The sequence below is a fragment of the Jaculus jaculus genome, chromosome 1 (assembly GCF_020740685.1).
Source record: "Jaculus jaculus isolate mJacJac1 chromosome 1, mJacJac1.mat.Y.cur, whole genome shotgun sequence".
Lineage (NCBI taxonomy): Eukaryota > Metazoa > Chordata > Mammalia > Rodentia > Dipodidae > Jaculus > Jaculus jaculus.
Window position 1 is genome coordinate 151,425,746 of NC_059102.1, and position 17,067 is coordinate 151,442,812.

General features: G+C 47.3%; 1 protein-coding gene across 4 annotated transcripts in view; it reads left to right on the forward strand.

The window, feature by feature from the left end:
• Traf2 (TNF receptor associated factor 2) overlaps positions 1 to 13,655 on the forward strand; it is a 37,005-nt gene extending 23,350 nt beyond the window's left edge. For all 4 annotated transcript variants that reach the window (XM_045142253.1, XM_045142254.1, XM_045142255.1 and 1 more), the window contains 5 exons: positions 3,799 to 3,873; positions 6,893 to 7,174; positions 7,567 to 7,744; positions 11,968 to 12,116; positions 12,895 to 13,655. In XM_045142253.1, the coding sequence (XP_044998188.1) occupies positions 3,799 to 3,873; positions 6,893 to 7,174; positions 7,567 to 7,744; positions 11,968 to 12,116; positions 12,895 to 13,113 (903 nt within the window). In that variant the 3' untranslated portion in view covers positions 13,114 to 13,655. The remainder of the gene's footprint in view (positions 1 to 3,798; positions 3,874 to 6,892; positions 7,175 to 7,566; positions 7,745 to 11,967; positions 12,117 to 12,894) is intronic.
• The last annotated feature ends 3,412 nt before the right edge of the window (positions 13,656 to 17,067 follow it).

Sequence of the window (17,067 nt, forward strand, 5' to 3'; positions counted from 1 at the left end):
GCTCAGTCTCACTGTGTAGGTGAGAATGACCTTGACTTCTGATCCTCTTGTCTCCACCTCAGAGTGCTGAGATGATATGTGTGTGTTAACATGCCCAGTTTATATTGTTACTTTGGGCAAATCCCCTTTTGGTGGTGTGTGGTATTGGAATGAAATCCAGAGCCTTGTGCTTGGTAGGAAAGCATTTTACATGCTCAGCCTAATCACATCTTCATTGTTCTGAAAATTAAATGTTAAATTGTCATTATGCTCCAAACACTTTTTGAGCCAAAGTACCACTGTAGTTGAGGAAGGTTTCGAGCACACAGTAATCCTCCATCCTCAGCCTCTGGAGTGCATTAGTCACTATGCCCAGCCTCATGTTGGTTCTGACCTTAAGGTTACTGTTTGTGGCAGGCAATTTGGATGTGCAGGGGAACTTGGTTGGCTGCTTTGGTAGCATTAAGTACTTGGTACCTTAGCATTTGGCATTTCACCCTCTCACCTCCTTCTCTTGCCCTTTGAAGAGCTCATGCTCATGATGACTCCTCATGTAAAACTGTGGAGAATACCTGTGGAAGTGTCCTTTTCCTAGGCTTTTCCCTTTGGTGGGTGGGGCCTGGGGAGGTATCTCCCCAGAGATTGAAGCAGCAGGAGTTAAATGTCAAAGGTCAGGGTGATGCAAGCAGTTACTGGTCGGTGCCTGGCAGCAGCATTGAGGGACTTCAGGCTGGCTGAGCCCATCTACCCTCATGGCCCTTCTGCTTATGTCTACATGGCTGATTTGCTTCTATTTAGAAACAAGTCACAGTCCTGAAACTGGGTGGGACTGGATAATTTCCCTTCTTCTCTGATCCAGTTGTGACAAGGGTCCTCCAGGAGCTTTGGCCTCCAGATGCATGTACCACTTTGTGCATCTGGCTTTACATGGGTACTGGGGAATTGAACCCGGACCATTAGGCTTTGCAGTCCACTGCCTTTAACTGCTGAGCCATCCATTTCTCCAGTCCCAAATACTTGTTTGTTCTTATGGCTTAATGGTGTCCTGATACTCTATTTGCCCTGGCTTTTCTGTTACTGCTCATGAATTTTGGTGTATAGTTAAGATCCATTCTCATTCCAGGCACAGAGGGAATATAGATTTAGGTTGCCCCAAATAACATATTTTAACATGGAAACAGTTTTTTGTTTTGTTCTGTTTTGTTTTTTTGAGGTAGGGTCTCACTGTAGCTCAGATTGATATAGAATTCACTCTGTAAGTCCTAGGCTGGCTTCCAACTTAGAACAATCTTCCTCTGCATCCCAAGTTCTGGGATTAAAGGCATGCACCACCACACTTGGCCATGGAAATGGTTTTAATAAGTTTTTATAGTTAAAGAACAAAAGAAAGTCCTAAATTAAGGCATTGAAAAATACATATGTGGGAATATTAGGTTAGATGGATTACAGCAAAGTAGGAAAATCTCTAGGTTTTAGATGCTATCTGAGAACATCTTTAGCTTTTGGGTTGGTGGGAGCTAGTGGTCTGCTAAGTTAATACATCCCATTAGGGTTACCTGATAACCTCAGGGATGTGAGGTCAGACATGAGTGGGCAGGGAATGGCTTTCAGGGAACTTAAAGGTGATTTGGCTCTGGATCTATAATATTTCATCTCTTCACAGTCACAAAGTTTTTTAAAGGTATTTTATTTATTCATTTATTAGAGAGAGGAAAAAAACAGAGAGAGGGAGGGAGGGGCAATCAATGTGCTAAGGCCTTCAGCCATTGCAAATGAACTCCAGATGCATGTGACACTTTGTGCATCTGGCTTTATGTGGGTACTGGGGAATCGAACCTGGGTCCTTAGGCTTTGTAGGCAAGCACCTTAACTGTTAAGCCATCTCTCCAGCCCAATAACAAAGCTTTAGTTGGTCATTTAGCCTTAAAGGTTCTCTAACATAGGTGTAAGTTGGTTTATTTGTTTATTGTGTATGTTTCTCCTGGATATTTGTAAGTTAATCTTCTCAGGGCAAGCCTGGCCTGCTTGTTTCCTGGCCTGGTGGGTAGAGGAGAGAAGAATTGCTTGCTTACCTGTTATGGGAAACTGATTCACACAGAAATAGCACCAGAGATACAGTGGAGAATTATAAAATTTATTCATGTTGACATGAACTCAGGGGAATAACTTCCAAAGCCTGAGTACTGAGCTCTTATAGCTCAGAGGTTTTATAGACAGAATGGCAGGAGTCTGACATCATCTTGAATTCTTTATACTATTGATGGGTTACAAATTTCTAAGGTTACATAATTTTGGGGCACTTACTTATCATTACTTAGCTATATTAGTTAGAAATCAGTCAGTGACAAGAAAATAAAGGGCTGGAGAGATGGCTTAGCAGGTTAAGGCACTTGCTTGCAAAGTCAAACAGCTCAGGTTTGATTCCCTAGTGGCCATGAAAAGCCAGATGTACAATGTGGTGCATGCTTCTGGAGTTCATTTGCAATGGCTAGAGGCCCTGGTACATCCATTCTCTCTCTCGTCCTCTATCTCTCAAATGAATGAATGAATGACAGAAAGAAAGAAAGAAGAGTATATCTGAGCGTGGTGGTGCATGCCTGTAATTCCAGCACTTGGGTGGCAGAGGTAGGAGAGTTGATAGGAGTTCAAGGTCAGCCTGGAAATATAGAGTGAGTTCCAGGTCAACCTGGACTAGAGTGTGACCTACCTCAATAAAAGAAAAAAAAAGGAAGGGCCTGGAGAGAAAGCTTAATGGTTATGCTTGCCTGGGAAGCCTAAGGACCAAGGTTTGATTCCCCAGTACCCACATAAGCCAGATAAACAGGTGGTTCATGCATCAGGAGTTCATTTGCAGTGGCTAGAGGCTGTGGTATGCCCATTTTCTCTCTCTCTCTCTCTCTCTCTCTGCTTTTCTCTCCTAAATTAATTAATTAAACCAAAAGAAAAAAAAGGAAACACAAATGTAGATCAGAAAGCTGTGTGTTCAGGGGTATTTGTGCCTATGGCAGCATTAACCAGATAACATGCAGGCAGGGGTGCAGCTGCATAGATAAGGGGGAGACTCAGGGTCATGCTGTCTCCCTGGTGAAGCTTGTACAATAGAAACTGTTTTAGAATACCATCTGGGACTGGGTGGTTTTTGTTTTTGTTTTTGTTTTTGGTTTTGGTTTTTCGAGGTAGGGTCTCACTCTAGCTCAGGCTGACCTGGAATTCACTATGTAGTCTCAGGGTGGCCTTGCACTCACGATAATCCTCCTACCCTTGCCTCCTGAGTGCTGGGATCAAAGGCATGCACCACCACACCCGGCTTGGGTCTGGTTGTTTGTGAAGTTTCTTCTACCACACATCTCACACCAGTGGTTAACAAAGTGGTCTTTTTCTTCTTTGAGATGCCACACCTGTTTTGGATAAGCAGCATCTGTGTGTATTGAGGCCTGTGTTTGGGTCTCATGAGCTCACTGGAGCTGGTCTGTCCTTATATGTTTTTTACTTGAGAACTTACGCATTTCACCCCAGGCCCAGAGGGATCTCAACACTATATATCCTCAGGATTTACAGCAGTGATGGGTATGGTTGCTTTCTCTGTGGCATGGACCTCCTCAGAAACATGAGTTCTGCTTTCAGCAGCCACCCTGAAATGTTATCATGTTCCAGTGATTGGGTCATCAGGCCTTACCCTGTGTGACAGTGAGGAGGCCCATGGGAGTGGTTCTAGTGGTCTCTTGTGTAAATTCTGATCTGGTAAGGGCATAAGGAAATAGAGGGGGCATGCTAAGGATTGACAATAGCTCTTGTAACTTCATTCTGTGCCCCCTCCAGTTTCAGGAACATGTAAGGACATGCAGCAAGTGCCGGGTCCCCTGCAGATTCCATGCCATTGGCTGCTCTGAAATGGTGAGTTGAGGGTCTGCAGTGGTGACTGGAGACCTGGGCCAGCCTTTCCCTCATTCTGAACACTTCACTGCTTCCACAGGTCCTGCCCATATGGACCCTTCTCCTCTTATGTTTTTACCTATCACAGGCAACATCTGTTGTCTGCCCATTCTTTCTCAGTACAATAGAAGCTCCTTGAGGTCTGGACTCTGTTGTGTGCCCTCACTGAGTGCTGGTCTAGAGAGGACTCACAGGATGTGTGCTTGATGGGTGAGAAGGGTGTGCCTAGTACACGGAGTCTGGGGGCAGGGTGTTGGAGTGTAGTGAGGATCATTGCTATCTCCATTTCAAAAAGGAGCAAATAGTTGAGAAACTACCATGAAATTATGGAAGCTGTCAATAAAAAATAAATAAATACATAAAAAGTAATGGGTTTTATAATTTGAGGGTATCTTCAATATTTTTATAATTTTTTGCAGAAGTTTGAAAAAAGTTAATTAGGCCCTTGAGAAAACTTGTATCTTTTATTTATTTTATTTATTTATTTTTTGGTTTTTGGAGGTAGGATTTCACTCTAGGCCAGGCTGACCTGGAATTCACTCTGTAGTCTCAGGGTGGCTTCGAAGTCATGGCAATCCTCCTACGTCTGCCTCCCAAGTGTTGTGATTAAAGGTGTGTGTCACCACAGCCAGATCTTTATTTGTTTTTGTTTGTTTATTTTTATTTATTTATTTGAGAGTGACTGACAGAAAGAAGGAGGCAGAGAAAGAGAAAGAGAGAGAATGGGTGCGCCAGGGCTTCCAGCCACTGCAAACAAACTCCAGATGTGTGCGCCCCCTTGTGCATCTGGTGTACATGGGTCCTGAGGAATCGAGCCTCGAACCGGGGTCCTTAGGCTTCATAGGCAAGTGCATAACCTCTAAGCCATCTCTCCAGCCCATTAGATTTATATTTATTTATTTATTTATTTTGATTTTTTGAGATAAGGTCTCACTCTGGTCCAGGCTGACCTGAAATTAACTATGTAGTCTCAGGGTGGCCTTGAACTCATGGCAGTCGTCCTACCTCTGCCTCCCGAGTGCTGAGATTAAAGGTGCATGCCACCATGCCCGGATTTTTTTAGATTTTTAAAAAATATTTTATTTATTTATTTGAGAGAGGGAGAGAGAGAGGCAGAGGCAGATAGCGAGAGAGAATGGGCAGCATGCCAGGGCCTCCAGCCATTGCAAATGAACTCCAGATACATATGCCATCCTGTGCATCTGGCTTTACATAGGTTCTAGGGAATCAAATCTGGGTCCTTTAGCTTTGCTAGCAAGTGCATTAACCACTAAGCCATCTCTCCAGCCCCTAAGGTTTTATTTAAAAAATATTTTATTCGGCCAGGTGTGGTGGCGCACACCTTTAATCCCAGCACTCGGGAGGCAGAGGCAGGAGGATCGCTGTGAATTTGAGACCACCCTGAGACTACATAGTGAATTTCAGGTCACCCTGGCCTAGAGTGAGACTATATATTGAAAAACAAACAAACAAACCACTGAGCAATCTCTCCAGTGTATCTTTTCACTTCTCCCCAAAAGCAACTTTTAAAAAAATATATTTTACTTATTTGGAAAGAGAGAGATAAAGGCAGATACTGATTTTTGTTTTATTTTTTTGATGGAGGGTCTCAGTCTAACCCAGGCTGGCCTGGAACTTATGGCCATCCTCCTGAGTGCTGGAATTATAGGGATGAGCACCATGCCTAGCATCATCTTCATCAGTATTTTGGAGATAGGGTCTTACCACGTTGATCAGGCTCCTGAGCTAAGGTGGTCTTCCTGCCTCGTTTCCTAAGTAGGTGGAACTGCAGGCACCTGTAACTGCACCCAGGTTCCCTATTGTATTTTTTTTTCTTTTTCGGTATAATATGTGTGGCGTGTGTGCAGAGATCAGAAGAGCATCATGTGTCATCTTACTGTTCTTGCATCTTATTTCCTTGAGATAGCATCACTTGCTGATGTTTGCTTAGACTAGATGACCAGCAAACCCCAGTGATCTATCTCGAGTGCAAAGCATGTGTGCCCACACCCAGCTGCTTCTTTTTTTTTTTTTTTCCCCTGAGGTAGGGTCTCACTGTAGCCCAGGCTGACCTGGAATTCACTATGTAGTCTTCAGGTTGCCTTGAACTCACAGCAGTTCTCCTACCTCTGCCTCCCAAGTGCTGGGATGAAAGGTGTGCACCACCATGCCTGTTTCATATCCAGCTTTTAAAAAATGTAATATTTATTTATTTGCACACAGAGAGGAGAGAAACAAAGATAATGGGCATGCTAGTGCTGCCTCTAGCCACTGCAAATGAACTTCCGATGCACGTGTCACTTCGTGTTTTGGGCTTTGTGTTGGTACTGGGTAATCACAACTGGGTCCATTAGGCTTTGCAGGCAAGTGCCTTAACCCACTCACTGAGCCTTCTCCACAGCACCTGTACCCAGTTATGTGAGTGCCGGGGGTTGAGATCAGGTCCTCATCTTGCACAATTAGCATTTTCACTGCTGAGCCATCTCTCCAGTCCCCCACTTTTATATGAAAAGCAAGGAAGGGGATGGAGAGAAGATGGCTCACCAATTAAGGTGCTTGCCTGTAAAGCCTGACAGTGTGGGTTTGGTTCCCCAATACCCACATAGAGCCACATGCACATAGTGGCACATACATCTGGAGTTTCTTTGCAGTGGCAAGAGGCCCTGGTATACCCGTTTTGTCTGTCTCCCCCTCTCTGTCTCTTTCTCTCTCTTCTTGTAAATAAATAAAACTTAAAAGCAAGGAAGAATAAGAACCCTTATTTTTTTTGAAACGTAGTTGACTTTCAGACAGTGACTGGTTTATCATTGTCATACATATAAGGATAACAGTGATTAAGTCAAGCTGTCACCAGACATCCTAGCCATCCTGTGTGGCAATGGCCTTCTTTCCCTTAATGAAATGAGGCCCATGGCACTTCATTGTTTAGTCTGGTAGTGTGTAGACACTATGCCAAGAGATGCCTCCCCTGTCTTCACAGGTGGTGACTGAGGAGATGCAGGATCATGAGGCACAACGGCTACGGGAGCACCTGGCTCTGCTGCTGAGCTCACTCCTGGAGGCCCAGACTTCCTGGGGGGATCAGAGCTTGTCCGGCCCAGAGCTGCTACAGCGGTGCCAGAGTCTGGAGCGAAAGACAGCCACCTTTGAGAACATCGTCTGTGTCCTGAACCGGGAGGTAGAGAGGGTGGCCGTGACTGCAGAAGCTTGTAGCCGGCAGCACCGGCTTGACCAGGACAAGATTGAGGCCCTGAGTAACAAGGTCTGTGCTTGGTGGGAATAGCTAGAGCTAGGACAGCTTAAACCTCTTCTGCATATCCCTCCTTGGACTTTGGCCTGCTGTATTTTTGGTTCCCATGCTCTAAGGGGCTGGTAGCTGAAACCTCTCTCTGGCTTCGAAGTGCAGTCTTAGTCATGTGGCATGATGGTGTATGTAGGCCTTGAACCTTACTTGGAGCACATACCTCATATCTAGGAGGTGGCTCATGGGGAGGAAGTAGACTCTGGAGAAGCTGGCCTCAGGGGAACCCCAGCAGCAGCAGAGGATGTCCGTCCCCCAGAGACTGGCAGTTGTAGGAGGTGGGGATTCAGGGTCCACAGCATGAGCAGTCCAGTCACTGCCCTCCTGTAATGAAAGTGGTCTTCCCACTGCAGGTGCAACAACTTGAGAGGAGCATCGGCCTCAAGGATCTGGCCATGGCCGACCTGGAGCAGAAGGTGCTAGAATTGGAGGCATCCACTTATGATGGGGTCTTTATCTGGAAGATCTCAGACTTTGCTCGGAAGCGCCAGGAAGCTGTAGCCGGCCGTACACCTGCTATCTTCTCTCCAGGTGCCATTAGGGGTCTTTCCACCTGCCTTACTGCCACCTTCTTGCATCTCTTTTGTCCCCCCACTTCAGAGACTACATGTCATGGTTCCCCAGGTAAAGCTGGGCACATCTTTAACTGACACCAAGAGCTTCAGTCTGCAGCTCCCTGCGAGTCTGTACAAGAGCATGTCTCTTGTCACCTGCAGATCAGCAGAGGTGCATGGTGGCTTTGGGGTGGGCGATGGAGGACAGAACAGTGCAGGGAGGGCGTGGTTCTTGGATTGGCACTAAGCTAGGATGTCTGGTGACAGCTTGACTTAATCACTGTTATCCTTATATGTATGACAATGATAAACCAGTCACTGTCTGAAAGTCAACTACATTTCAAAAAAATAAGGGTTCTTATTCTTCCTTGCTTTTAAGTCTTATTTATTTACAAGGAAAGAGAGAAAGAGACAGACAGGGGGAGACAGACAAAACGGGTATACCAGGGCCTCTTGCCACTGCAAAGAAACTCCAGATGTATGTGCCACTATGTGCATGTGGCTCTATGTGGGTATTGGGGAACCAAACCCACACTGTCAGGCTTTACAGGCAAGCACCTTAATTGGTGAGCCATCTTCTCTCCATCCCCTTCCTTGCTTTTCATATAAAAGTGGGGGACTGGAGAGATGGCTCAGCAGTGAAAATGCTAATTGTGCAAGATGAGGACCTGATCTCAACCCCCGGCACTCACATAACTGGGTACAGGGCCTGTGGAGATGGCTCAGTGAGTGGGTTAAGGCACTTGCCTGCAAAGCCTAATGGACCCAGGTGTGATTACCCAGTACCAACACAAAGCCCAAAACACGAAGTGACACGTGCATCGGAAGTTCATTTGCAGTGGCTAGAGGCAGCACTAGCATGCCCTTTCCAGGTTGAGCTTTAGCATCTGCTACAAACGTGGGCCTTGGAGTTACACTCTTCACACTCCTCCTCTTCCCCCACTTGCAGGCCTTGGAGTTACACTCTTCACACTCCTCTTCCCCCACTTGCAGGCCTTGGAGTTACACTCTTCACACTCCTCTTCCCCCACTCTCAGGGCCTCTTGACAGGCTCACTTGGTGCTCCTCAGGAAGGTACCATTCAGGAGAGGTAGAGGGTCTGTGTTACTGTAGGTGCAGTGTGATTCTGTAACAGGTCCTTCATTCTGCCCACACCATGCTTCTTACCATGCCACTGTAGTCTCCCTTTGGGGTTCTTCAGAGTCCCTTGAGGTCTCCTAACCATGTGTTGGCCTGAGCTCTGTCTTTACCCCCAATCTCCTTTGGCCACTCAGCAGCTTGTGTCTTAGGCACAGTCTATCAGAACAGGCCTGAAAACACTTTATTTTGGGGCTTACTTTAACTGCCACTTAAATAGGTTCTGGGTATCCTATCCTGGTTGAGTTTGCCTTGACACTACTGATTTAATCTACTGAGGCAGGAAACTTGGCACCTTCCCCAATTCTCTATAGCATATCTTCATGGTGCCTCCAGCAAGGGCCAGGAGTAAACAGAGACCACACACATGTCCTGTCTAGGTTGAGGCTAGGAAAACAAGTTCGTTTCAGTGATAACTCACCAACACACCTGGGCACACTAAAGAGCCTGATAGTGCTCGTTCTGGGCTGGGATGGCCTCTGTTGGCGGTGCCTTTTCTTCATGTGGGCTGGTTCAGCAGGTGGAAGCCTGGCAGGGTTCAGGCGCAGTTCAAAGAGTTTCATAACATTGGGAAGCCTTCCCCCTTGGAGTAATGTCATGGGGCCACACTTACATAATAGAGAGCCTGTTTGTATAAAAGGTCTGCTCTGGGTGTTACAGACTTACACAGCTACAGGAAACAGGGAAGGTGGTTTCTGAGCTCTGCACCTGGAACTCTGTTGTAGAAACTCTGCTCTGACCTGTCAGCAGGATCATGGACAGTCCTGTTGTGAGCTGAGCTATTATTTGAGTCACTGGAGTAAGTAGTCAAGGTCCTCCCTGGAGGCAGAACCAGTTGGATGCTACATCTCTCCTTTAAGAGGGAAGGTTTATTTGGCCTCAGTTTTGGAGGTTCTCCATGATGGGCCTCTGCTTTGGGTTTGTGGGAGCACATTATGACAGGCAGCATGTGGTGATACAGAGCTGCTCACTGCATGGTTGGGAAGCAAAAACCAAAGAAGGAAGAGGGTCCCAGTACTCCTTTAAAGGCACACCTTCAGTGACTGAAAGATGGTCCCTTAGGCCAAACCTCAAAAATATTCCACTACTTCCCAACAGTACCACAGGCAGGTGGCCTAACTTTTAACTCAGGCTTTTGTTTAGGGGCTGCATTCCAGATCCGTACTAGAGCAGTTGCATTTATAGATTCATGAGAGGGCTAGTTAAGGATTGGCTCATGTGATTACTGAGGCTGAATCCAGGCCCTCTTCAGGTAGAGACCCTGGTTGATGGTATTGAGGCCCAGTCAGAACATGGAGATACTGGTAAAAGTTCCGGAGTTCAAAGATTGCAGAGCATGGAGGTCTGATGTTCTGGACTGGAGAAGAGTGTGGCCTAGCCTCAGGGAAGGAAGATCAACTTGACTTTCCTCTGTTTGATTTATTTGTTTACTTACTTATTTTGAGTCTCAGATAATTGGATCTACCCACACTGAGGGTGGGTTTTCCACACTCAATCCACCATACCCATGTCAGTCTCCTGGAAACACCCTTGCAAACACTCCCAAAGATGGTTCTTCACCAGATCCCTAGGTATTCCTTAATGTAATCAACTTGACACAGAAATTAGCCTTCACATTTGCTCTTTACATGTTCATTTGCACACAGGAGGATATTATGTGTGTGTGTGTTTTGTTAAGAGTCAGAGTGGGAGAGGAAATATTGGCATACCAGGGCCTTCAGCCACTGCAAACGAACTCCAGATGCATGCAGTATCTTGTGCATCTGGCTTTACATGATTATTAGGGATTTGAACATGGCTGTTTTGGCTTTGTAGGCAAACACCTTAACCATTTAGCCATCTCTCCAACCAATGTTTTTATTTTTTGAGACAGGGTCTCACACAGAAGTCACAGGCTGACTTCAAATTTGTGATCCTCCTGCCTTAGCCTCATAAGTGTTGGGATTACAAGCATGTGCCACCAGGCCAGCTCATATCAGTGTCCTTAAGCAGCCCCAACCATGTTCTGTGTGTGTACCTCTTGGGTACGAGGGTCTTTGACTATTCTTCTGGGTTTCCACCCATCAGGCATTTCTGCCATGGCAGGTTTGGGATCCTTGAGGCCTGTCTCCTTTTGTAGCTTTGGTGAGGGCCTAGTTACTGGGCTTTTACCCCATTGTTCCTCATACTTCCAAGTTTATAACTGTCTCATATATTGCCAATTTGGGAGTTGTTAAGATTACTGTTGAGTGCCGGGCGTGGTGGCGCACACCTTTAATCCCAGCACTCAGGAGGCAGAGGTAGGAGGATTGCCATGAGTTCAAGGTCACCCTGAGATGACAGAGTTAATTCCAGGTCAGCCTGGACCAGAGTGAGACCCTACCTCGAAAAACCAAAAAAAAAAAAAAAGATTACTGTTGAGGGCTAGGGAGATGGCTCAGCAGTTAAAGGCACTTAATTGCAAAGTTTTCTGGCCTAGGTTCAAATCCCCAGTACTCATGTAAAGCCAGATGCACAGTGACACATGCATCTGCAGTTTGCAGCAGTAGGAGGTCCTAATGTGCCAATCAATATCCCCCCACACACACACACCTCAAATGAATATAATGATTAAAAAAAGATTATTATTACTAGTTATTTCTGAGGAGCTGAGACAGGAGAGTCTCAAGTTTGAGGCTAGTCTGGACCACATGCCAAGGTCTTGGGGTTTTTGTTTTTGTTTTTTGTTTTTCTAGGTAGAGTCTCACTATAGCTCAGGCTGACCTGGAATTCACTATTCACTAATATAGTTTCAGGGTGGCCTCGAACTCACAGCAATCTTCCTACCTCTTCCTCCCAAGTGCTTCCTCCCAAGTGGAGGCATTCACCACCATGCCTGGCTAAGGTCCTGTTCTGATAAAGCAAAAACCAGGGGGGAGTTACTTTAGTTGGCATTAGTAACTGTATTTCAGGGGAAAACCTTCCCTCTGGGTCTCCGAGAAGCTGAATGTTTGCTCATGTGCTTCTGTTTTCCCAAGAGCATGCTTTGGATGTAAAAGAGCTGTACCCTTCCCTGTCCTCACTGGCCCTTTTCTCCCTCCTCAGCCTTCTACACGAGCAAATACGGCTACAAAATGTGTCTGCGTGTCTACTTGAATGGTGATGGCACCGGGCGGGGAACTCACCTGTCTCTCTTCTTTGTGGTGATGAAAGGCCCCAATGATGCCCTCCTGCGGTGGCCTTTCAATCAGAAGGTGCGACTAGCCCCAGGGGATCTTGGGTGTGGCATCCAAGTGAACAAGTTGTCTAGGACATGTCCCTGGCATTTTGAGCTGTGGTTCTGTGGGGGAGAGCTTAGTGGTTTCTAGCATGCTTGATGGTATTTGAGTGCTGGTTTTGACATAGGCAACCCGGCTTCATGACCTCCAAAGTCCAGCGTGTGTAGGCCTCTTCAGGGAGCATCCTCCAAGGGGCGACCACAGCCACAGAGTCCTGTCAGGGTGTGATGAATATTCAGAACGAGGGCCTACCTTGGTTGAGAGATTGAAGCTCCACAGACAGGGTTGGCTGCCGATGATTCCTTCTCTTCATCACTCACAGCCCAGCCAGATTGCAGACTGGAAGAGGCAGAGCAGGAGATGAGGGGTAGAAAGCCCAGGGACCCTTCCCAGTCCATGGCCAGCAGTCAATCCCAGGTTATTGTTGAGAAGTGCTTTCCTTCAAGTGGGGTAGTGCAGGCTTCAGGATCTGTGGCAAGAAACCATCTGTCAGAGATGAGCACTAGTGAGAAGCAGCTTACAGTACTACAGGAGTGACAGTACTGAGCAGCCCAAGCGTCCATGGACAAACAGTGACAGTGTGACATGCATGGTGCCAGTGTGCCCAGGTGTCCTGGTGCAAGAGTATGTCATCACCTGCCAGGGGATCTTGGGTGTCTAGACTCTGGGGAGCCAGAGCACAGGAGGGGACTACATATAGATTGTTCAGGAGACTCACAGGCACATGGTCCCTCCCTGGGCTGCTTCCTCACAGGTGACATTGATGCTGCTTGACCAGAACAACCGGGAGCATGTGATTGATGCATTCAGGCCTGATGTCACATCATCGTCCTTCCAGAGGCCTGTCAGTGACATGAACATTGCCAGCGGCTGCCCCCTCTTCTGCCCTGTATCCAAGATGGAAGCCAAAAACTCCTATGTGCGGGAAGACACCATCTTCATAAAGGCCATTGTGGATCTGACTGGGCTCTAGCCACTACTACTGGGAATAGTGGCTCAGTAAGGAGCTACTACACTGGGCCAGGGTCAGGCTCTGTCACACAGGGTGGCCAGGCTTGGTGCGAGTGCTGGGGAGGGCCTCGGCTTGTAACTACCGGCACCATCACGCAGGAGGAGCCACCAGCTGGCTCAGCTGACAAGGGCCCAGGGAATGGTTCAGTCCTTGGGCCTGGTGGGACCAAATAGCGCTCTTCTCTGCTCCCCAGCAGAACCGCCTTTGCTGTCCTTTGTACAGGGAAGGGAGAGGTTCCCGGGTGGGGTGCTAGGAGGGAGCCACTCTCAAGAGGGCTTTAGTCTACATGAGCAGCAGGAGTGTGGTGGTTGGCCTTGTCCCACTCTGTCTTGGGAAAGAGAGGGGATTACACAGAAGGGCACCCATCTACACAGAGTGGCCCTGGAGAGAAGGCACACTGATACCCAGGCACTGGCTAGACAGAAGCCTGCCTGTGCCACCTGGTCCTGCCCAGTGGCCTGTGTTGAAGAGAATTGATTAAAAGTTCAGATCTCTGTGGTGAATAGTGTTCATCTGGCTCCAGTTACCTGCCATGCCCAGTCTGGGCAGTTGTGACCCATAGGAGTCTTCTACCTCCCCATGGGTTGTCTGTCTGCTTCTTACACCCTTCAAGCTCCCAGAGTCACATGTGAACACTTCCTCCTGTGCCTGCCTGTGTTGGGATGAATGGCCAACCATCAGCCCAGCCCATATGCTAAGTCTTCACCCTAAGGTCTTGACTTGGTTTGCTTTCCCATTGAGGGAGTCAGGCAGGAGCACAAGGCATGTTTATTAGGTAGTGGGAGGAAGTCTATCTTCCCTCACAACCTTGTCAAGCATGTGTGGAGAAGTCACTGTCCTGGCCAGCTTTGAGCGTGCTATGATTGAGCAGAAGACGTCACTCTCGGGACCATCCCATCTTCCTCATAGACTGTGGGGCTCCGTTTGTCCCTGTTTCACTTTGTGCCTATATGTTTCTGTATCCATAAACAAGTGTTGTGTTTTATAATGTACAGAAACCATAAGGGTCTCTTCACAGGCAGACAACTGCCTTCACTTTCCTGTTTGGAACTCCCTGTACTGGCTTGCCAGGTGCATCTCTTCTCTCTGTGGCTTGCTGGTAGAAGATATGTCCCATTTTTCTCCTGAGTATTTTTAAAATATTTTTTGAAAGGCAGAGAAAATAGGGGTGGGCTTAGATCTCTTGCCACTGCAGAAGAACGCAAGACGTATGTGTCTTTCTTAGCACCTGGGTTTACATGGGTGCTGGGAAGTCAAACCCAGGCCAGCAGGCTTTGCACACTTGCACCTTTAATCACTGAGCCATCTCTCCTTCCCACTTCTGAGTTCTTGAAATGGGAACAGGACTACTTGTCTCCTGTGGGCCTGGGATAGCGATTACACTATTCTGCAGAGAGCTGTGCCTAGAGCCTTACAGTATGTGGGCAGGAGCTGTGTGCCATGGCCTCTGTCCCTGCAGCATTTTACGTGGGTGCTGTATTCCCTGAGGACAGGGTGGGCACCTCTTATCAGGTTCATTGCTCCATCCCCACTCCCTTTTTTGTTTTATGAAGCATACTCTCTAGCCTAGAATGGCATGAAACTTGCTTAAAAATAATATATAGTTTACTTATTAGAACAGGCAGAATGGGCATACCAGGACCTCTAGCCATCACATATGAACTCCAGACACATGCATCACCATGTGCGTATGGCTTATGTGTGCTCTGGGGAACCAAACCTGGGTCCTTATGCTTTGCAAGCAAGCGGCTTAACCACTAAGCAATCTCTCCAGCCCCCGCCCCTTTGTTTTTCTTTTTTTTTGAGGCAGGGTCTCACTCTTGCTCAGGCTGACCTGGAATTCACTATGGAGTCTCAGGGTAGCCTCAAACTCTCGGTGATCCTCCTACCTCTGCTTCCCAAGTGCTGGGATTAAGGTGTGCACCACCACACTTGGCTTCCAATTTTTTTTTTAAACTTACTCTTTTGCCCAGGATGGCCTTGAAGGCACAGCAGCCCTACTTTAGCCTCCCGAGTGCTGGGATTAAAGGTGGGTGCCACCACAAGTGGCTTACTGCTACTCTCATAGGAATTGCCAATTTATTTTTTAAATTTATATTTGAGCCAGGCGTGGTGGCACATGGTTTTAATCCTAGCACTTGGGAGGCAGAGCTAGGAGGATCGCTATGAGTTCGAGGCCACCCTGAGACGACATAGTGAATTCCAGGTCAGCCTGAGCTACAGTGGGACCCTACCTTAAAAAATGAGAAAGAGGCAGATAGAGAGAACTGAGTGCACCAGGGCCTTCAGCCGCTGCAAACGAGCTCCAGAAGCATGCACTACCTTGTGCATCTGGCTTACGTGGGTCCTAGGGAATTGAACCTGGGTCCTTTAGCTTTGCAGGCAAGTACTTTAACTGCTAAGCCGTCCCTCCAGCCCGGGATTACCAATTTATGTTATCTTTTTCTGTGGAGTGTTTCAGCATTTCTTTTTTTTTTAAAGTTTTAACCCAGACTAGATTTGAAATGTGTGTGCGCATACACATATGTACATACATGCATGTGTGGTTTGTGTGTATGTGGCAGATGCACATATTTGTATTGCTTAAGGAGGCCAGAGGTTGACATTGGACATCTTCCTCAATTCTCCCAGAGTTTACCAATTCATCTAAATCAGGGATTGTCCTGTCTCAGCCTCCCCACACCTGACTTAACTCAGGTCCTCATGCTTGCATAGCTGTCAGTTTCCTGACTGAGCCATCACCCCAGTCTCTTTCTGCTTGTTAAGAGTTCCTAATCTTGGCCGGGTATGGTGGCACATGCCTTAATCCCAGCACTTGGGAGGCTGAGATAGGATTACCATGAGTTCAAGGCCACTCTGAGACTATGTAGTGACCTTCAGGTCACTTGGGCTAGAGCGAGACCCTACCTCGGGAAAAAAAAAATCTTAGGGCTATGGAGGTGGCTGGCTCAGCAATTAAAGGTGCTTGATTGCAAACCCTGCTGGCCCATCTTCAATCCCCAGCATCCACATAAAGCCCAATGCACAGTGCTTCATGCATCTGTGATCCCAGCGCACCTATGGCAGTGAGAGGTCTTACAGTTGTCCTCTGAGCTCCACATTGTGCACCATGCACACACACAAATCTTACTATTTATGTTTGGTGTTTTGAGGCAGGGTCTCGCTCTAGCCCAGGCTGACATGGAATTCACTATGTAGTCTCAGACTAGCTTCAAATTCACAATTATCCTCCTACCTCAGCCTCCCGAATGCTGGGATTAAAGAGAATGGGTACACCAGGGCCTCCAGATGCTGCAAATGAACTCCAGATGCATGTGCCTCTTTGTGCATCTGGCTTTATGTGGGTATTGGAGGACTGAACTGGGGTCCTTAGGCTTTGCAAGCAAGTACCTTAACTGCTGAGACATCTCTCCAGCCTCCTTTCTCCCCCCCGCCCATTTTTTTTCCCATGGTAGGGTTTCACTCTGGTCCAGGCTGACTTGGAACTCACTCTAGTCTCACAGTGGCCTCGAACTCACAGCGATCCTCCTACCTCTGCTTCCTGAGTGCTGGGACTAAAGGCGTGCTGCCCCTCCCATTTTTGAGACATTCATTGGCCCAGGCCATCCTTAAACTCAGTATGTAGTCAGGGATGTCCTTGAACTTCTGATCCTCCTTCCTCCATTTCCTAAATGCTGAGATTACACACATGCATTACCACAACTGGTTACATTGCTGGGGATAGAAGCCAGGGCCTCACGCATGCTAAGTAAACACTCTGCCAGCTGAGCCAGTCCCCAACCCAAAGTTTGTAGATTATTGAGGTCGTTTTCTTTTCCTTTAAAAGGAAATGGAGAGCCAGGTGTTTCGGCTCGTGCCTGTAATCCTAGTACTAAGCAGGCAAAGGTAGGTGGATTACTGTGAGTTTGAGGCTAG